The 17,733-nt window shown below is 34.0% G+C and overlaps 1 protein-coding gene across 1 annotated transcript in view; it reads left to right on the forward strand.

Annotated features, from left to right (window-relative positions):
- Positions 1 to 16,680, forward strand: part of LOC121410767 (alpha-1,3-mannosyl-glycoprotein 2-beta-N-acetylglucosaminyltransferase-like) — a 29,787-nt gene extending 13,107 nt beyond the window's left edge. The window contains exons 2-12 of the mRNA XM_041603058.1: positions 329 to 449; positions 1,243 to 1,369; positions 1,901 to 2,087; positions 8,419 to 8,527; positions 10,406 to 10,547; positions 11,192 to 11,326; positions 11,696 to 11,786; positions 12,409 to 12,513; positions 13,080 to 13,170; positions 14,168 to 14,338; positions 15,938 to 16,680. Of these exons, the coding sequence (XP_041458992.1) occupies positions 333 to 449; positions 1,243 to 1,369; positions 1,901 to 2,087; positions 8,419 to 8,527; positions 10,406 to 10,547; positions 11,192 to 11,326; positions 11,696 to 11,786; positions 12,409 to 12,513; positions 13,080 to 13,170; positions 14,168 to 14,338; positions 15,938 to 16,051 (1,389 nt within the window). The 5' untranslated portion in view covers positions 329 to 332 and the 3' untranslated portion in view covers positions 16,052 to 16,680. The remainder of the gene's footprint in view (positions 1 to 328; positions 450 to 1,242; positions 1,370 to 1,900; positions 2,088 to 8,418; positions 8,528 to 10,405; positions 10,548 to 11,191; positions 11,327 to 11,695; positions 11,787 to 12,408; positions 12,514 to 13,079; positions 13,171 to 14,167; positions 14,339 to 15,937) is intronic.
- Positions 16,681 to 17,733: the final 1,053 nt, after the last annotated feature.

The raw sequence follows: 17,733 nt of genomic DNA on the forward strand, positions 1-17,733 counted from the left end.
CTTCAGAATACGGGCCTTTGACACTTTCTTCCAGTTGGTGGACTAACACACAACAGAGAAAGTCCAAAATGATTACTTGTATATGCTATAGATAGTTTTTAAAGTAGAGTGATGACATTCCCACTATTTTAGAGATATCTCAATGGCCAACTGAATAAAAACAATCAAAATGATGAAAATATGCATGGTGGTTTAAATTTGGCTGTTATAGTACCTTGGCCCAAAAGTTAGTTTATTTCTTTAAACCACATTTTTATAATGAATAGATGTAGTAATTGTAAAAATAGCAACTTGTTATATTTGATTGTTTTTGTTGTGTTTCCTTTAGACTGATGTTGTCTATCACAATGAAGCGAAGGATGATCCTATGGTTCATAGGGATTTTCATTGTTTGGAACATAGCAACTTATTTTCTTTTCACTAGACCAGGCAATACAGACGATCATATGGTAAGCTTTTTTTAGGATGTTATTATAGGCAATGGCCAGGAATAAGCATTTTAACAGCCATTAAAGTGTAGCATAGTTTTGTCCTTGTTTTTTATTAATGCCAATCTGCATCAATGCATCAATGATCATTAAAGAAATTCCAGTTAATAGTGCAATATTAGTAATATTTTTTATTCCCCTGAATATTCAGCCTTTTTTATATATTGTGTGTTGTATTCCTACTGAAGAATCATACTTTCTAAAAATGAAAGTTGATACATTCCTGCATTGATTTTTTTTGTTCAATCAAAATTATGTACACATTGCATACATGTATGTAAGTGTGAGAATGTGAGAGGGACTGCCTATTAAATTTTTCTGCATTGCCACAAACTCAACCAGTGCAATATTTAGAGCTGCCATGTAGTAGGATTTCTAAGATGATAGTAATAATGAAATGCATTAGGAGTTTTGAAAGTTGCAAGAATGATAGTTTCTTATATTTTTTCAAAGTTAATTAGATGCATGGGTAGTATGAAACTTCAGCGGAGAAATCTTTGAAACACTTCCAAATATACATAGATTGCAGAGTTTTTGTCTTGCCTGCATACAGGTAGCAGAGCACAGTGCTTCACCCAAAATGCAATAGCATTGCTAGCATATACATGTAATTGAAGCATAATGCCATTAACATGTGACTTTCATTCTCATTTGCCTTTGAATGCATCCTTGAACCAATTTCATTATTATACTTTCAGACATGTTACAAGTACACTATATTTTGTTGATTTTTTTTCTTTAATTCTTATTGTAGTTTAAGTCTTCCAAAGAGTTTTCAGAGAGGTTGAACAGACTTCAAGGAAGACTCAAAGATCAGATGGTTCTTAATGAACAACTCCTTCATGAGATTGAGCAGGAAAAAGTGAAAATCATCAACAAGAGTAAGTCTTTCTTCTTCTCCATCGCATGTATTAAAGCTGTAGCCCTGTTTCATAAAACATTCTATGACACACAAGAGTGCAAAATACTGTAATAAGCATCTAAAATCATAAATTATTATACAATGAAGGCAAACATGTCATTCGGTAGAATTACAGTGTGTGTATTGAAAATAAGCTTTGTAAAACATTTGCCAAATATGCTTGTAAGGTGATGATATTTGTATTGAAATGTGCAGTACAACTTGTGAATGATTAAGTTAGAGCAGGAACAATCATCAGGTTTAAACTGAATCACTGAATGTCGTGTTGACTTTCTGGCATTGAATTAATTGAATTAAGCAGTATAACTTGCAAATGAGTACTTTAAAGCAACAACCATCGTCCAGTTTTTGACCTACTGGTATGAAAGTAGGAAAAGGCTAAATTGACATTGAGAGTTACGTTAGTCCATGGACTAAGTCTTTTTTTCTTCATTTTTTAAAGTAAATATATAATATATACAATGTTGATTATTTTTTCAATTTTATATAGTTAAACACAATCCTGCTGCAAATGAAGAACACCAACCTCCTAAGCTCATTATCCAGGATCAGGAGAATGAGAAGCCAGCAGAGGAAAGTAAACCTGATTATCCATTTCACACCTATAAGATACCAATCGTTGTCATTGCATGCAATAGACCATCTGCCATAAAGCGTAGTTTGAACTCCCTCCTTGAGTAAGTATTGAACTTCAGAATTACCCGTTGTGAGGAACTTGATTTCTTTTGATAATCCATAGACAGTAGCTGGTGTTCTTTCCCCTACTTTTGTCTACTTTGCCTTCTGAATTTTAAATATTTTATTGATGATTATTATTAATGTACTGGTGTTTACTATTGTTATGAGCTTCATTGTATTCCTGGAAATTACATGTACGTATTCAAAAAAGTAATAATCAATAATTTGCAGTGGGAAAAATTGAAAATTATATGTTTAGGGTACCCTGGGTTGGAAGGATGATTTCAAAAATACTTATTATTAGTATTATTATTATTGTTATTGTTGTTGTTATTGTTATTTATCTATTTATTTTATTTTTTGGAGGGAGGTCCATTCTTGAAAGTCCATGTGCATGACTTGTGTCCACTTTCTAATGCTATTAATTTTGTGTAATACCATGTTATATCTTTAAAAAAAGTGAGTATATTTTAAGCAGACCTTTGGTTGTATTGTGACATTCTTTAACCAAATGAAATGAAGAGATGTGGGGGCATCATGGTCTAGTGGTTATGACTCTCGTATTTCAATCAGAGGGACGTGGGTTTGCATCTCGGTCATGGCATGTTTTCTTTCTGTAAGAAATTTACCCACTTTGTGATGCACTCGACCCAGGTGAGGTGAATGGGTACCCGGTAGGAATTTATTCCTTAAATGCTTTTAGCGCCTATATGATAGCTTAGCTACAGCTGCGGTAATGATATGATACCAAGTATCAAGCACAGTAGATTATATATCTGGAGCATCAGCATCATTCATTTTAATCATATTTTTATGTATAAGCTGCAATATAGAAGTAGATCTACATGTAATCCACTCTACCTGATAATTTGTCATATTTGCTTGAGAGGAGTTCTGTGTTTGATTACACATCTTGCTCGTGTGTAGGGTACAATTTTGATTACTTTTACATTCAGCAATTGGATCCATTAGCATGTTGTACACGATGTCAGAAGAAACAAAGGATTACCAGTAATTGTTAATACTCAATGGCTCTGAATAGACTCTACCATCTGCTGTTACATTAAACTGGTTTTAAAGAGTGGAAGGAGGGGGGGGGGGGGGCTTTGCATAAAAATTGATTAATTGTAATATATTATTCGACATAAATTTCATCAATATTTTATTTATTATCTTGTCGATTTGACTTTCAAAGCAAAATCTATGAGAAAATATTTTACAGAAAATGGCAATATCTTTTGGTAGCGAGACATGTGTTGTTTTTTCCATGGGAAATAAAAAGAGAAGAACATGATGAAATGTTTGTGCTATTTCCTGATTTACTGGAAAATTATCCTTTCTAGTTCTTTCGGTGATTTGGTTGAGATATTTCATAAAAAATAATGTGGTTGAAGGTAGACTATATTGGAAAATATATGTAATCAAAGTGAGTTTGCGTAGGATTGAGTTTAGATTGAAATCTCATCTCCCCACGTACTAGATGTACTACTACTAGATTGAATGTGGGGAGAAAAATCTTGGCAAGTGTGCGTCCGAATAATAGAGATCTGGATAAGGGGATGCTGGATAAGAGAGGTCGGACTGTATTGTTCAGGCTCTTCAAGCATCTTATTTTATTATAATGTATTAAAAAGCTGTATGCATAGATTGCATCCTAAAATGATTGTCCCATTCCATTCTGCTTTGAGCAGTCGTAGATTGATAAAGCGCTATATACATGCCAATTATTATTACAGTTATTCTTGAGACTTGTGTTTCTACTGAAAAGAGACAAATGCTTTACAAAAAGTTTTGAAAATTCAGGGACCAACATTTTTGACATTTGATAGTAAATAATAAATAAATAAATAATATACTCATTTATATAGCGCAGAAACTATGTGCATATATTCTACTGCGCTGCAATTTAGAGCTGGTGAAATGCTTGAAAAATAAAATTAGAAAAAGGGGTTTACAAAAGAAATGTATGGTAGTTATTTGAACAGATAACTTTTCAGTTTAAGTTTGAACGTTTCTATTGATGGACATGATCTCACAACATACGGCAAACCATTCCATAACCTTGGGGCTGCACAGGCAAAAGCGCGATCTCCCAAAGTTATCTTTGTATTACGAGCGGGGATGTGAAGGAGCAGATTATCATTAGAACTACGCAGGTTGTGAGAGTGTCTGTGAACTTTTCTTTGTAGAAGCTCAGAAATGTAACTGGGGGCTTGACCACTTAGTGCCTTGTATACAATTAACAAAATCTTGAAAGATATTCGTTGGCGAACCGGAAGCCAGTGCAGATCTTTTAATACAGGGGTAATCCTTGAAAATCTAGATTGACTACAAATCAGCCGTGCACATGCGTTCTGTACTCTCTGAAGACGTCCAATTTGAGATGAGGGGAGCCCATACAACAAACTGTTACAATAATCTACCTTACTAATAATGCATGCATGGACAATTGTTTTCATGCTTTCATTGTCAAAGTATTTTCGTATACGTCTGAGGTTGTATATCATATGAAATGAAGATTTGCACACATTGGTAATATGTGCATCCATATTCAATTGCGAATCAAAAAATACACCAAGATTTCTTACATTAGAGTTTAATTCTATGACTGAACTGCCAACTGATATCCCGTCAAAATCTAGCTTATTCAGTTGTTTAGATGTGCCGATAACTAGTAATTCTGTTTTACTGTCATTTAGCATAAGTTTGTTATGCAGCATCCATTCACGTATGTAACCAACACAATCTTCTAGAAGAGAGATGCTCTGCTGCTGAGCAAGCAAGTCTGGCGTAAAAGACAGATAGACCTGTGTGTCATCTGCGTAGCAGTGACAAGATACTTTAGGAAATAGACTATGTATATTTGTAATGAGTTGACTTGTGTATAAAGTGAACAATAGAGGGCCGAGACGGGACCCTTGCGGGACTCCGAAAGGTACTGAGAAAATTTCAGACACAGTTTCATCAATTTGGATCCGCTGACATCTGTCAGTTAGATATGATTCTATCCAGTCAAGTACTACACCCTTAATACCAAAGTGTCTGTTTAGTGTATGCAATAGGTTAGTATGATCAATGGTATCGAATGCGCTACTAAGATCTAATAAAAGTAATAAGGTGACTTTCTTATCATCCGTAGCCATGAGAATATCACTCTTAATTCTTAACAGTGTGGTTTCAGTACTGTGATACTGTCTATAGGCTGACTGATTAATTGGAAGAAGAGAGTTGCAGTCGAGGTGATTCATTATTTGCGTATAAGCAGCACCTTCCACTAGCTTTGATACATACTTCAGATTACTTACAGGCTGAAGATTACAGAATTTTGTTTCCAAGCCAGGTTTTTTCAATAATGGTTTAACTATAGCGGTTTTCCACAGCGAAGGAAAATTACCAGATGACAATGAGAGATTAATTAGAGATGTGATGGTGGGAATCAGTGTGTCCATACACTGTAAAAGAATCTTTGTGGGCATTGGGTCAGATGCACAAGACTTTTTGCTGAACTTAGTTATAAGTTTCTTAACATCATGTTCTGACAGAAGAGTAAAAGTTAATAAAGTCAGGTACGTCATGGGAGGAGACCTGAAGATAATTTGTCTTTGGATTTATCTTCATGGATCTGTATTACTTTGTTCTGAAAAAACTTGCCTAAATCATCCACAAAGCCCTGTTTGTCAATAATGCATGGTATTACAGGTTGTTTATTCGCAATATTCAACAGAGACTTCACCACACGAAATAACTGCTTTTGATCACCTTTGTTTTCCATAATCAAATCATTGTGATGGATTCTGCGAGCTTCATTTAACACATGCAACATGTGATTGCGTAGTGACTTATACCTATTCCAATCGCTCATCGTCCTAGATTTTAACCAACGCTTTTCAGCTTTCCTTTTCTGTATTTTTGCAATCCTTACATTATCAGTGAACCAAGGTACTTGAGTAATTGCTAATTTGTAGATTGCATCTTCCACAAAAAAATGTACATGTATTTTATAATAATAATGATAATAATACTAGCTGGATTTATAAAGCGCTTTTTGCCAGAGGATAAAAAAAGCGCTGCTATTATTACCCCGGCTTTAGCTCGAGCTACCATCACCGGCGCTCACTGCATGCAAGGTATTTATGCCTACTCTTTCTGACAGCGAATTCAAAGACAAGTTTGAAAATAATTTTTATAGATTTATCAAACACCACAACAATAAGTTGATTTGATAGTACTTAGTCATGAGACTAGTGAACAAACATACAGGGTGTATGGCTGTCAAAGGAAGTGGTTGGAACCATAGATCCTGAAGTGACGCGAATTAAAATAATGATATCAAAATAAATAGAGTAAAATTCAATGAGGGTATTAAAATCCATATGTCAGGATTCATGGACTTTGTGATGTCGACTGGAATTATCTGTGGTCACATGAAGGAATTTAGACCAATCACTGGTTTAGATCATTTTGTGACAGGCATAACAATAACTGAAATTAATCTCTTTACTAAACTGATTACTTGATTTCTTTGAAATATCAAAAAGTATGTCTGTGTCCATATGCAGTGGATTTAAATCAAGACTGTTTTCCTAGCTTTCCTGTATTATTTCTTATCTTGAAATTGTATTTTATTGTATATATAATCAGAGTAGAGCAATGGTACAATTTAATTTTAAAAAACTCATTCAGATTGACAAACAGTCACTTAATAGTGGTGAATGGCCAAATCCTTGAATTGAAAATTAAAGGAAACGTATTGTGCAAACAGGAATTCACTGGCATGATTAACATTGGTGTTTCAATTGAATTACATTTTTTGTTTTTTGGGGGGTGAACACTTGGGATGAAAATATGATTTTTTTAATAATTTCATTACCACATGTACCTGCAAGTTGTATTGCTTATATATCATAAATGTATATGTTGGAATATTTTGAATAAAAGAATTTAAGTGATAGAACCAACATTTTTTTCAGAATGGTATTGATGATTAGGAAGGCAAGGTACAAAATGAGGATCACATACTCTAAAAAGTTAGGAATGTGATATTGCCCAGCTGGGAATTTAATGTATGTTCAGTTTTTACCCTAATGAATATTCAATTCATTTTTCTGTCCATCACAAAATACATGAAGCTCAAAAAAACATTGTGGGAGTTCTTGAAGTGGTTTGCATAAATTTCTGGATATCATGACTACTCTTTTTTTTCTAAAAATTAAGTTGCCCTTTAATATTGATCGGGGTATTTTATCTACAATACATTGCTCATTAACTTGAAATATACACCTCTTATTGTTACCATACTGTATATATGTGTGTGAAGAAAAGTAAATTGAGCTCATTGAGTTTCTCTGATGCATGCAGCTAAAGTGAATTTACTTCATATTACACCTTTGCATAAAAGATACATGTATACCCTACCTCTTATGCTTGTAATTTTATATCTGAGGTGTGTACTCTCACATCCATTGCCATTGAGTGAACTGTGAAATGACAAAGCTGTTTCAAGGGCTTGTTAAATATATTCTTACACATGGAACATCTGTTGTAGAATTTCCAATTTTGATAGACCTATATTAATTTTCATGTGCCCTGTTTCATCAAACTTTCCATTGATTATAAGTTTATAAAGCATAAATTTCATTGGAAAGATTTCACAAACGCCTATCAAAACCTGGGTTCGAATGGAAGTTACACCAGTACCATTAGTATGAAGTATAAAACAGCCTTATTAAAATGAGCTTGAATGCTTACAAATAGGCATTTTTGCGTGAAAGGAATAGGTGAAAATGTGGCACTAATTGCTGTTTTTTTGCACATACTAGTATATGACTAACACAACAATTGGTAAAGTAAATTAAACCATTTATTGTGAGCTACATGTACATGTACATGCATGTGGAATGTAAATTTGCTGAATTTAAAGAAATACTGAACTGTTCCTTCTTTTATTCAACTATATTTTTCTAAAATATACACAATCATTTTCATGTATCTCTCTCAGTATCCAATATTGTTCAAATTGGTGGGCAGTTGGTTGGTCATCTAATGGTCCATCACAAATCTTTAAATCTTCATTCTATAAAGTTACTGTTCCCCTAGATGGTGTTATTTGCTGAGAAATTCCAGTGGAAATACATACTTGTGTTTGTATCATTATCACATCAAGACAACTTGTCAATATTTGAAGAAGTTTTATCTGGAAATTAAATGGACCCTATCATGATGATAGACAACTTGAACTTTAATCTGAAATCATTCAATATTTAGAGAAGTATTGTTTTTCCTCATGAGTTGTATAATTTTAACTTATTAAATTTCTATGACTCCTTTCAGTACCAGGCCATCGGCAGAGCAGTTCCCGATATATGTCAGTCAGGATTGCGGTGATCAGAAGACTGCTAATGAGATTAGGACATTTGGAGACAAAGTTGTTCATATGAGGGTGAATTGAATTATCTATTATCTTTCTTTTAATAGCTATCTATGTCAATGTAACTCAAGATTGGAAGAAACAAATCTGAGGATGAATTGGTCACATAATTCATGACATTCTTCTCAATACTCTTCTCTTTAGTGCCAAATCTACTTTTTTTTTCATAAAGCTATGTGCAAGTGTATTGTTATTATCTTCTAGAACACACCAGGTATATATCAAAATAAACCATGTAAAAGTTAAAGATTCATAGAAAAATAATTTCACATAATCTTGAAAGGCCAATGATTGATAGGATACGACATGGTTCAACTGAAGTTGATGATAATAACAATGATAATAGTGTAGGGTTGATAAGTGAAAAAAAAATTGTCCAAAGAGGCTCATTTTGCCCAGCAAAAGTTAACTTTTTAAAACATATAAGGAGTATAAAACAAATCTACAGGTTAATTTAAAACACACAAAAACCAAACTTATAACTAGTAATACCCTACTACTAGTTCTTAATACATGTAATAGATGGTTAGGAATGCAGATGTCTTTGATTTTCACCCTTTTTCAGCTTTAATTTTATTTTCCTCTGGAAAAAATATAGTACCTTTTGCCATTTTTATTTTTCACCTCTTTTTATTTATTTCTGGTGGATCAGAACCCTGCAAATGGGAATTGCACTTCTTTTTGACTAATCATGTCAGACAATCTGAGATGCAAATTGTTAGTCTATGCGTTTGATGATTTTGTAGTGTTTCACACTTGTAAACAGAGAAGCCTTCAAAGATAAGCAAATGCTTTAGACAGAGAACCATGACTTGTTGTGAGATTGCCAGATTTTATGTGTAATATACTTGAGAATTTCCTTTGATAATGTGAGAAAGATATTTGGGGATGGTGAGAAGAACCTTGGAACAGGAGTCTCACATTATGACACTTGCATTGGGTACTATACAGTGCGTCCCAGAAAAAACGAAACCGAGATTTAGCGATCATTTATCATTACTTAATCATAAATAAAATAGACAAATGACCTACCAATTTAAAGCTTAGAATCTCCTCTTTCATCTGATATTACTTGGATTATTTCTCATTCACGCATGAGTGAGCAAAAACAATTTGAAAAAAGGATACCAAAAACTCATTTGGCGGGGGTATCTGGGTTTCAAAAGGAAAACCACATTTTTGAAAAGTTCAATATCTCCTCTTTAATTTGATACTTAAATTACAGAAAATGGTCAAGAAATAACAAAGTTCTGGTCATTTGAAATAAGGCTTGAATTTCAATAATTTCATAAAATGAAGAGGTTCTCCAGGCTGGCTTTCAAACTCACTCAACACTCTGTTTTGTTGACGATCAGCCATGCATTAAATCTTTTGTTCACCATGCGAAAACTACTGTGGGAAACCGGTGAAAACACGTTTATCTCATGAAATTATGGAAATACAAGCCTTATTTCAAATGACCAGAACTTTTTTATTTCTTGACCATTTTCTGTAATTTAGGCACCAAATTAAAGAGCAGATATTGAACTTTTCAGAAATGTGGTTTTCCTTTTGAAACCCAGATACCCCCCGCCAAATGAGTTTTTGGTATCGTTTCTTTAAATTGTTTTTGCTCACTCATGCGTGAATGAGAAATAATCTAAGTAATATCAGATGAAAGAGGAGATTCTCAGCTTTAAAATGGTAGGTCATTTGTCTATTCTATTTATGATTAAGTTATGATAAATGATCGCTAAATCTCGGTTTCGTTTATTCTGGGACGCACTGTATACATGCACTACTACCATTTTCCATCAGCTTTTAGTTCTAAGAATATGGTAGTGCAGATATTGTTGATGTCTATTTAAATCAGATTTTTTTTTTTGCTTTTATACTATTTATTTGTTACAGCAACCAGATCTTAGCCCTATTGCAAATCTTCCAGCAAACCAGAAAAAGTTTGAAGGATATTACAAGATATCCAGGCATTATAAGTGGGCCCTTGACCAGATGTTCATTAGGAATTCATTTGATGCTGTTATCATTGTAGAAGGTAAAATAATACTAACCATTATATTTGTTAGATATCAACTGGAGGATGTTGAAGTGTGATTTCCTTACTCTATGTCTATAATCCAAATTTCCTTGCTGTTGCATAATGAAGACATGATGTGCCAACCTACATTTGTTTTATTGTGTGTAATAATTTCAATGATATTAAAGAAAGCCTTGCATAGCATCTTTTTATTTTGAAAAGAACTACAAAAACATGCATTACAAACATTTTTCATAATGATTTTAATAATGCAATGAATTTTTTTTTATCATCTTCTGATACATGGATTTCATACATTAAAATCAGAATTTTGGCATAAGATCATTGAAAAGAAATAAGAAATTATGACATGCTTCTTGATATGGCTATGAATCACAAATTTCATTGACAGAGTTACAAAAGTTATATATTTTTTTAACAATCGTGCAATTTATAATGATAGTTTTCTATATTGAGGATATGACTTGCTTTCAGAAACAGGTACATGTACAACACATTCCACTATAATGGTGTTACATGTATATCATTTTTCAGTATTCATGAACTAACTTTTCATTAAAAATAGATCATATAGTAAATTTTGAATGGAATTGTTCTTATAACTATTTACTTAGTCTATTTCTTTCCTATTCCTTTTCTAGATGATTTAGATGTGTCTGTTGATTTCTTTGAGTATTTCTTAGCTACCTACCCTCTCCTCAAGGAAGATTCCACTCTTTGGTGTGTGTCTGCATGGAATGACAATGGGAGGGACACAAGAATAGAGAAAAATCCAGGTAATAGTTCACAATTCAAATATTTTTGTATTGTTTTAATTTATATTTTCTAGTGTTTTATTCTGAAAATACTTTTTTTTAAAGTAATGAATAGATCAGTATGCTTTCAGCAAAAGTTAAAAGGAAGTAAATACAAAGTTTCTGTATTCCTGCACAAGGAGGCATGATAGCTCATTGGTTAAACCCTGTTGGCCAGCTTTTTGCCACTGCCCCTTAGTAAGATGTTTATCTTATTTTATTCATTTCTACCAAGGTGAACTTGCCAAGGAGTGATATACTTGTACGTAAAGTTGTAGTGAATTAGAGTATATGTACAAAAGAAAGATCTATGTTTTTTTTAACCACTTGGTATTGTATTCTTCTTTACAGGGTTACTTTATAGGAGTGACTTTTTCCCAGGTCTTGGTTGGATGTTATTAAGAGATGTATGGCTGGAGTTAGCTCCAAAGTGGCCAGCTGGGTAAGACTGAATGTTTGTTATTCATCAATAAATCATAATTGTATAGAATAGAACAGAATAGAAGAGAAGAGAACAAAACAGAATTTAAAAAAAAAGAAAAAAAAAACCCAGAATATTTAAGTAAATGAGTTTGATAGGTGAGAAGGAATGATGCTGAAATGAGAATGGTTTTCCATATAAATGTGCTTGTTATAGAGATCGAGAGAAAGCACACATTAGAATAAGGAAGTAGATGAATAACTTAATGAAATAATGATTGATTTATGGATGGAAAAAAAAATTATAAGTGAGTGAACAAATGTTAAATAAATGAACACATATGTAAATAAACAAATAATTGAATTTATAGACAAAAATAATCATAAATGAAAAAAAAAACCAATGATAAATGAAACATATGACAAGGAAATACAAATATATATCAATCAATAAATTGATTGATAAGTGCATATAGAGATAATGAATAAGAATACCGGTAAATGAAAAACTTGAAATCCCAAATTTAGCAATGATCAAGCCATATCAAGAGAGCTATAGATGATCAATCAAACCTGAATCAGAAAAGGATGAAGGGTTATGGTAATTTAAAAAAGTATGATTTCATTTTTTTTTCATTTCTCAGGTTTTGGGATGATTGGATGAGGCTCCCAGACCAAAGAAGAGATAGATCCTGTATACGACCAGAAATATCTAGAACAGATACTTTTGGAAAATTTGGGGTTAGCAAGTAAGTCTTGATCGCGTGCTGTATATTTTTGTTGTCTTTCCTGCAAAGCAGAGCCCAAATATATTTTGCCTTTTTGATGAGCGTGATGAAAGACCCTGTTATTTATGTCAATGGCAGTTGTGTTGTAAAAAGTTATACTGTAATCTTCATGATTTTTTTACCCATTTCTCAATATTTAAATGTATATGTATGTCTCTTTAAGGTAAAATAGAAAATTATTGGGATCCCACCCATTTCAACGTCAAAAGATCTTGTGCTAAAAGTGATGTATTTACAATAATTTTCTAAATATTTGAAGTGACATACATAATTATTCTTTGGTAGGTCTAATGTGTCCAATCCAGCCAATCCCCATCTTTTGACAAAGATTACCACCCTCAGCCCCTAAGCCTCAACCTGCCTTGAATTAAACAATGACATTTGTTTTCTTTTATGAAATATTAATGATATTGATAATCATTTATTTTACTTCATTCCTGACATAAGAGGGAACATGTGACTCTATGTTACTTGTTTTGAATAATTAGTGGAATAGTTGAAGTTTTGTTTTTGTCTTCTTTTTGCAGGGGGCAGTTCTTTGAGCAGCATCTAAAGTTCATCACTCTCAACAAAGAATTTTATTCATTTACCACCAAAGATCTATCATATTTATTAAAGGTATTACTGTTATATATTTCATTCTTTAAAAAATAGAAATATTGTTGATTTCTCGTGGAAGTGGGCAAGACGTAAAGCTTCGCTGGCTTTGCCAGAAGATAATGATGAATGAACGATAGTTTTGTAAAGATTATGTTTGAGTGTATTGCAGTTCAAGTTTCTCAGCTTGTTCAATACAGCAAGAAGTAAAAAAAGAATTAATGGTTTAGGTTTAAATGAGTTTACCCATCTTTGTATTTTGAGAATTGACTAGGATTGTAAATGCACTTGTGTGGGTACCTTTATAGATATGCAAGGCCATCTATCTTGAAGTAATAATTGCTGCAAGTGAAATTTTATATGATTATAAAACATTCTTTATAATGCTTTATCATTTCTTCAACCTTTAGTATATGTTGCATTTTAAAAAGAGTTTGTTCAGGGATCCTCATATAAATTTTGAATTTATTCAGATGAAATTAACTTTGAGATTGATCTTAACTCACGCTGATCACAATATATATTTTGTTTTCACATTTTCATGCATCTGCCCACTGTCAGTACGGTAGTTAAAAAGAGCCATTCCTTTTCTGCATTATCTGTTTGTCCGCTCTGTCTTCATTCTTGCAGTAACTAGTGAACTGTTTTATATGTCAATATATTTAAATCATGCATACCTATCAAAGTGACATTGATGTGATTGGTTTCGGGTTATCAAGGTCAAAGGTCACAGAGGTCATGAACCTGAAATGCCCCATTGTTGTGATAAAATGAAACTGTTTAATAAACTGACTTGAAACTTGACTCGTGTATTTATGTCGGAATGACAATTATCTGATTACACTAGTTGAAAATTTTTTATTTGAACAGATGAATAATGTAGTTTTGAGTCCTCCTGTGTTGATAGTAGAGTATATATACCACACGTCCTCTCAAATAAATACTTGGCATCTGTTGAAAGGTATGATTGATTGAGATATGCATTCATTAGGTTTTCATGTTTTCTTCCTATTTGCAGAAAAACTATGATCCTGCATTTAAAGAGCGAGTTTATGGTGTAGATGAGTGGACACTCCAGGAAATTAAGACCAATCAGGGTCAAGGACCGAGCGAGGTTCGCATCACATACACTGATAAAAACAGCTTTAAGAGTATTACAAAGGCATTAGGCATCATGCAAGATTTAAAGGTATGGCTTAATAGATTCTTAGTCATGAATAAGAATAAATGAGGGAGAAGAGGAAAGAGACTGTAATACCATGTTGTGAACATCAAAATAACGAGTGATATGCAGACCTGCCAACCAGAACGATTTTCCCGTATTAAGTACGATTTTTGAATTAAAATACGGTCATACGATTTTTCTGTATTTTAATACAATTTTTCAAGTTAAAAAATATATGTTTTTTACGTTTTAAAAAAACATTTACCATTTTGGCGTTCCATACTAAAAAGCAATTCCAAAGCGTACTGACATAGATCGGCACTTCCGCAAAATCAAAATGACACGCTAAACGCCCCTCAGTCCCTGACGCCGTGAATAAATGGTCTGCCGCCATTTTGTGTCATAAAAACATGTGGCTGCTGTAATTGTTGTTCCAACATGATGTATACGGCAATGCATTGTGGGGTAGCAAGATGGCGGATAATGGTTATCGAGGCACGCACAATATCCATTCAATTAGATAAGAGACTTTGGTGGTTGAACGGGCGAAGCGTGAGTGCTGGTGCCCGGTGGCCTAGTGCTAGCGATAGCGAGCGGGGCAGCACTGGCCTGGCGCTTCAGGTTTACGGTGATCGCGGTTCATTTGTGTGTGGTGCATTTCATTGCCGCGTTGTTTGCTTGAACTCTTGGTATTTTCATCTCGGATAATGGATTCATACCAAAGAACAAGGGGAGTAACAGAGGCGATTCTTACTCTGGACCATCCAAAAAGATGGAGAATGAGTAGCGGTAAAAAGTAAGTTTGTCAAAATGCAAACTTTCGGCCTAGCGGATGAGGAACTTCGGGATGTGCCTGCTAGTGCCAGGCCGGCCGCGGCATGCCCCGATGATCGCGCTGCTGCACTGCACTGCACTGGCTCCACAGCCGTGTTGTGCATAATGGAGTCTAGAGTACTATTGGAACACAATTTATATGAAGGCAGTACTTGATTGAGTCTTCAGAATATCTGAACAATTTTCACAAATCTTTTTTTAAGTTCTTGAAATATCATAACTTTGAAAGTAAAAAAAGTTAGAGTAATCAATTATAATTTTGCATGAGATTCAGGCCATCTGGTTAAGCCTTTCATTAAGGTATTATTAAGATTGAGATATTATTATTAGTTTTTGATTGACATGTGTGAAAATAATGACAAAACATCAGGAAATGGCCCTTTTCCCATACTGTGGGAGGGGAGGACAACTCCCCCTTGCGCGTTCCGCGCATTAAAAAAAATACATTTTTTGGGGAGGAAATACAGTTTTTGTTATCACAGAATACAGTTTTTCATTCCCAGAGGTCGGCAGGCCTGGATATGATGCTGTTTGTTTTTAATTAAATAATAATAGTAGTGATTTATGGCACTTGTAAGGCCCAGACTATATAGTTGCCTATTCATTTACCCTCTGTATATTACCTCAGCTTTAGCTCCTTCTTTGTTAAGGCACATAATGACACAAGGAATTAATCCTGATTTGAATTGTTATCACTTTGGAGTATAAAACCCTGTATATACGTTTTGCTGTTATTGTGGAGGTAAAATAATGTACATATCCTTGTTTGTATTCCTACTTTATCTACAGTCTGGTGTACCAAGAACAGGGTATCTGGGGATAGTGACCTGCGTCTTCAACGGTCAGAGGATTTACATTGCTCCTGGGCGACACTGGTCAGGGTATCATATAGACTGGAGTTAACAAAGGCTCATCTGATGAGTGTGTCTGTGGTATGATATAGGCTGAGATGGTGAGAGAATGACAAACAAAAATGATGTTGAAGTGTGTGCAGGCAGAGTTGAAAGATTCTTATCCCTATATTCCTAGAAAGTTCTGAGAAAGGTGCTGTGACCTTTGCCAACTTTGTGGACTTGTCCTGCCCTATCCAAAGCCTGGTGTACCTAGAACCAGAAATGTGGAGGTAACTAAGGTGAAAAGTTGAAGGATGAGTGTGTGCAGAGTTGATCGATTTATACAATGTTGATATTCTCTCTTAAAAGGTGCTTTAACATGGGTGGATGTATACCTGGTACTCAATCAAGATGGAAAAGCTAGAGTCTATGCAGGACTCTCTTTGGTTTTGAAAGGGACTATCAAAAGATCAGTTTCTTTAATAATGATAATAAACAAAATAATAGTAGTAACACAGTCCTTGTATAGCGCATATCACTTTATGACATAGCGTCCCTATGCACTTCCAAAGGACTTGGATATTATTACCTTGGCTTTAGCCATATAGCCTTTTACAGTGCGGAAGCATTTCAAGGAATAAATTCCTGCAGGGTACCCATTCACCTCACCTGGGTCGAGTGCAGCACAATGTGGATGAATTTCTTGCCAAAGGAAATTATGCCTTATTCAAACCCACAACCCTCTGTTTCCACGTCAGAAGACTAATCCACTGGGCCACAAAGTTACCACAATTGCCCCACACAATTGAAGGTGTTGCATTCATCCAGAACAGACCACTCATGCAGGTAGAGGTAGAACTATTAGAAATTCTGCATGCAAATTCTGACTAAATCTCAGGTTTTTGGAACAAGATATTTCTGGCTATGCTGCTTTCAACAAAAGGAATGACAGTTTTGGAGTAACTTTAAACAGTAGCTGATGACCATTAAGTGTTAAAAGGTTTTGTTATACATGGCACCAATTTCAACAGCTACTACCATTTCAATCCAAGTTTTACTGTGTCATTCTTGGCAATCTTTGATGGAAAGTCAAAAGGAAAAGGTGCCAATATTTACCATCACATAAAAGCTTTGTTCAGATATATTACTAAGCTCAGCAAAGTTTTGTTAGTGTTCAGATATGGTGAGACAAAATAAAGATTGATTATTGCAAAAGGTTGCATCAACAAATTGTTTACATAATAATCTTTATATAGTGATGCCTTTTGTGAAAGTATGCAAGGTCAAAGGTTTTTCTGCACAAATGTGGACAAAAATAATTTTGTGCTATATTTTAAACAATATGATTGGTCCACACTTGTCCGAGCTAGGCTACAAAAATGTTTCCCTTGTCTGCATTTTTGAGGTGTCCATGTAGCTGAGCTTTGTTGCTGAGATTACTGACATGTGTGAACAAGCCATAAGTGGACTTGAATTCAGTCAGTTAGAGGAATGGTTCAACTTGCAGGTTAAACATCGTGATTGTTTTTGTCTTGAAATAAATATCAAATTGATGATATATTTATGTCACACTATTTCCAGACTTCAAGTCATCGCACAGAATTCCTGAAATAATTAGATCAGTGACATACAAGTATAAATCAGAATTGAAATCTTGAATCCCCCAATTAATTCTTATTTTACTTAATAAATAGTTTCTGTGTAAGCGTGGAAAACTATCATTGCTTTACGGCATTGGATTCCTGGTTTTAT

The sequence above is a fragment of the Lytechinus variegatus genome, chromosome 3, assembly GCF_018143015.1.
Source record: "Lytechinus variegatus isolate NC3 chromosome 3, Lvar_3.0, whole genome shotgun sequence".
NCBI classification, from domain to species: domain Eukaryota; kingdom Metazoa; phylum Echinodermata; class Echinoidea; order Temnopleuroida; family Toxopneustidae; genus Lytechinus; species Lytechinus variegatus.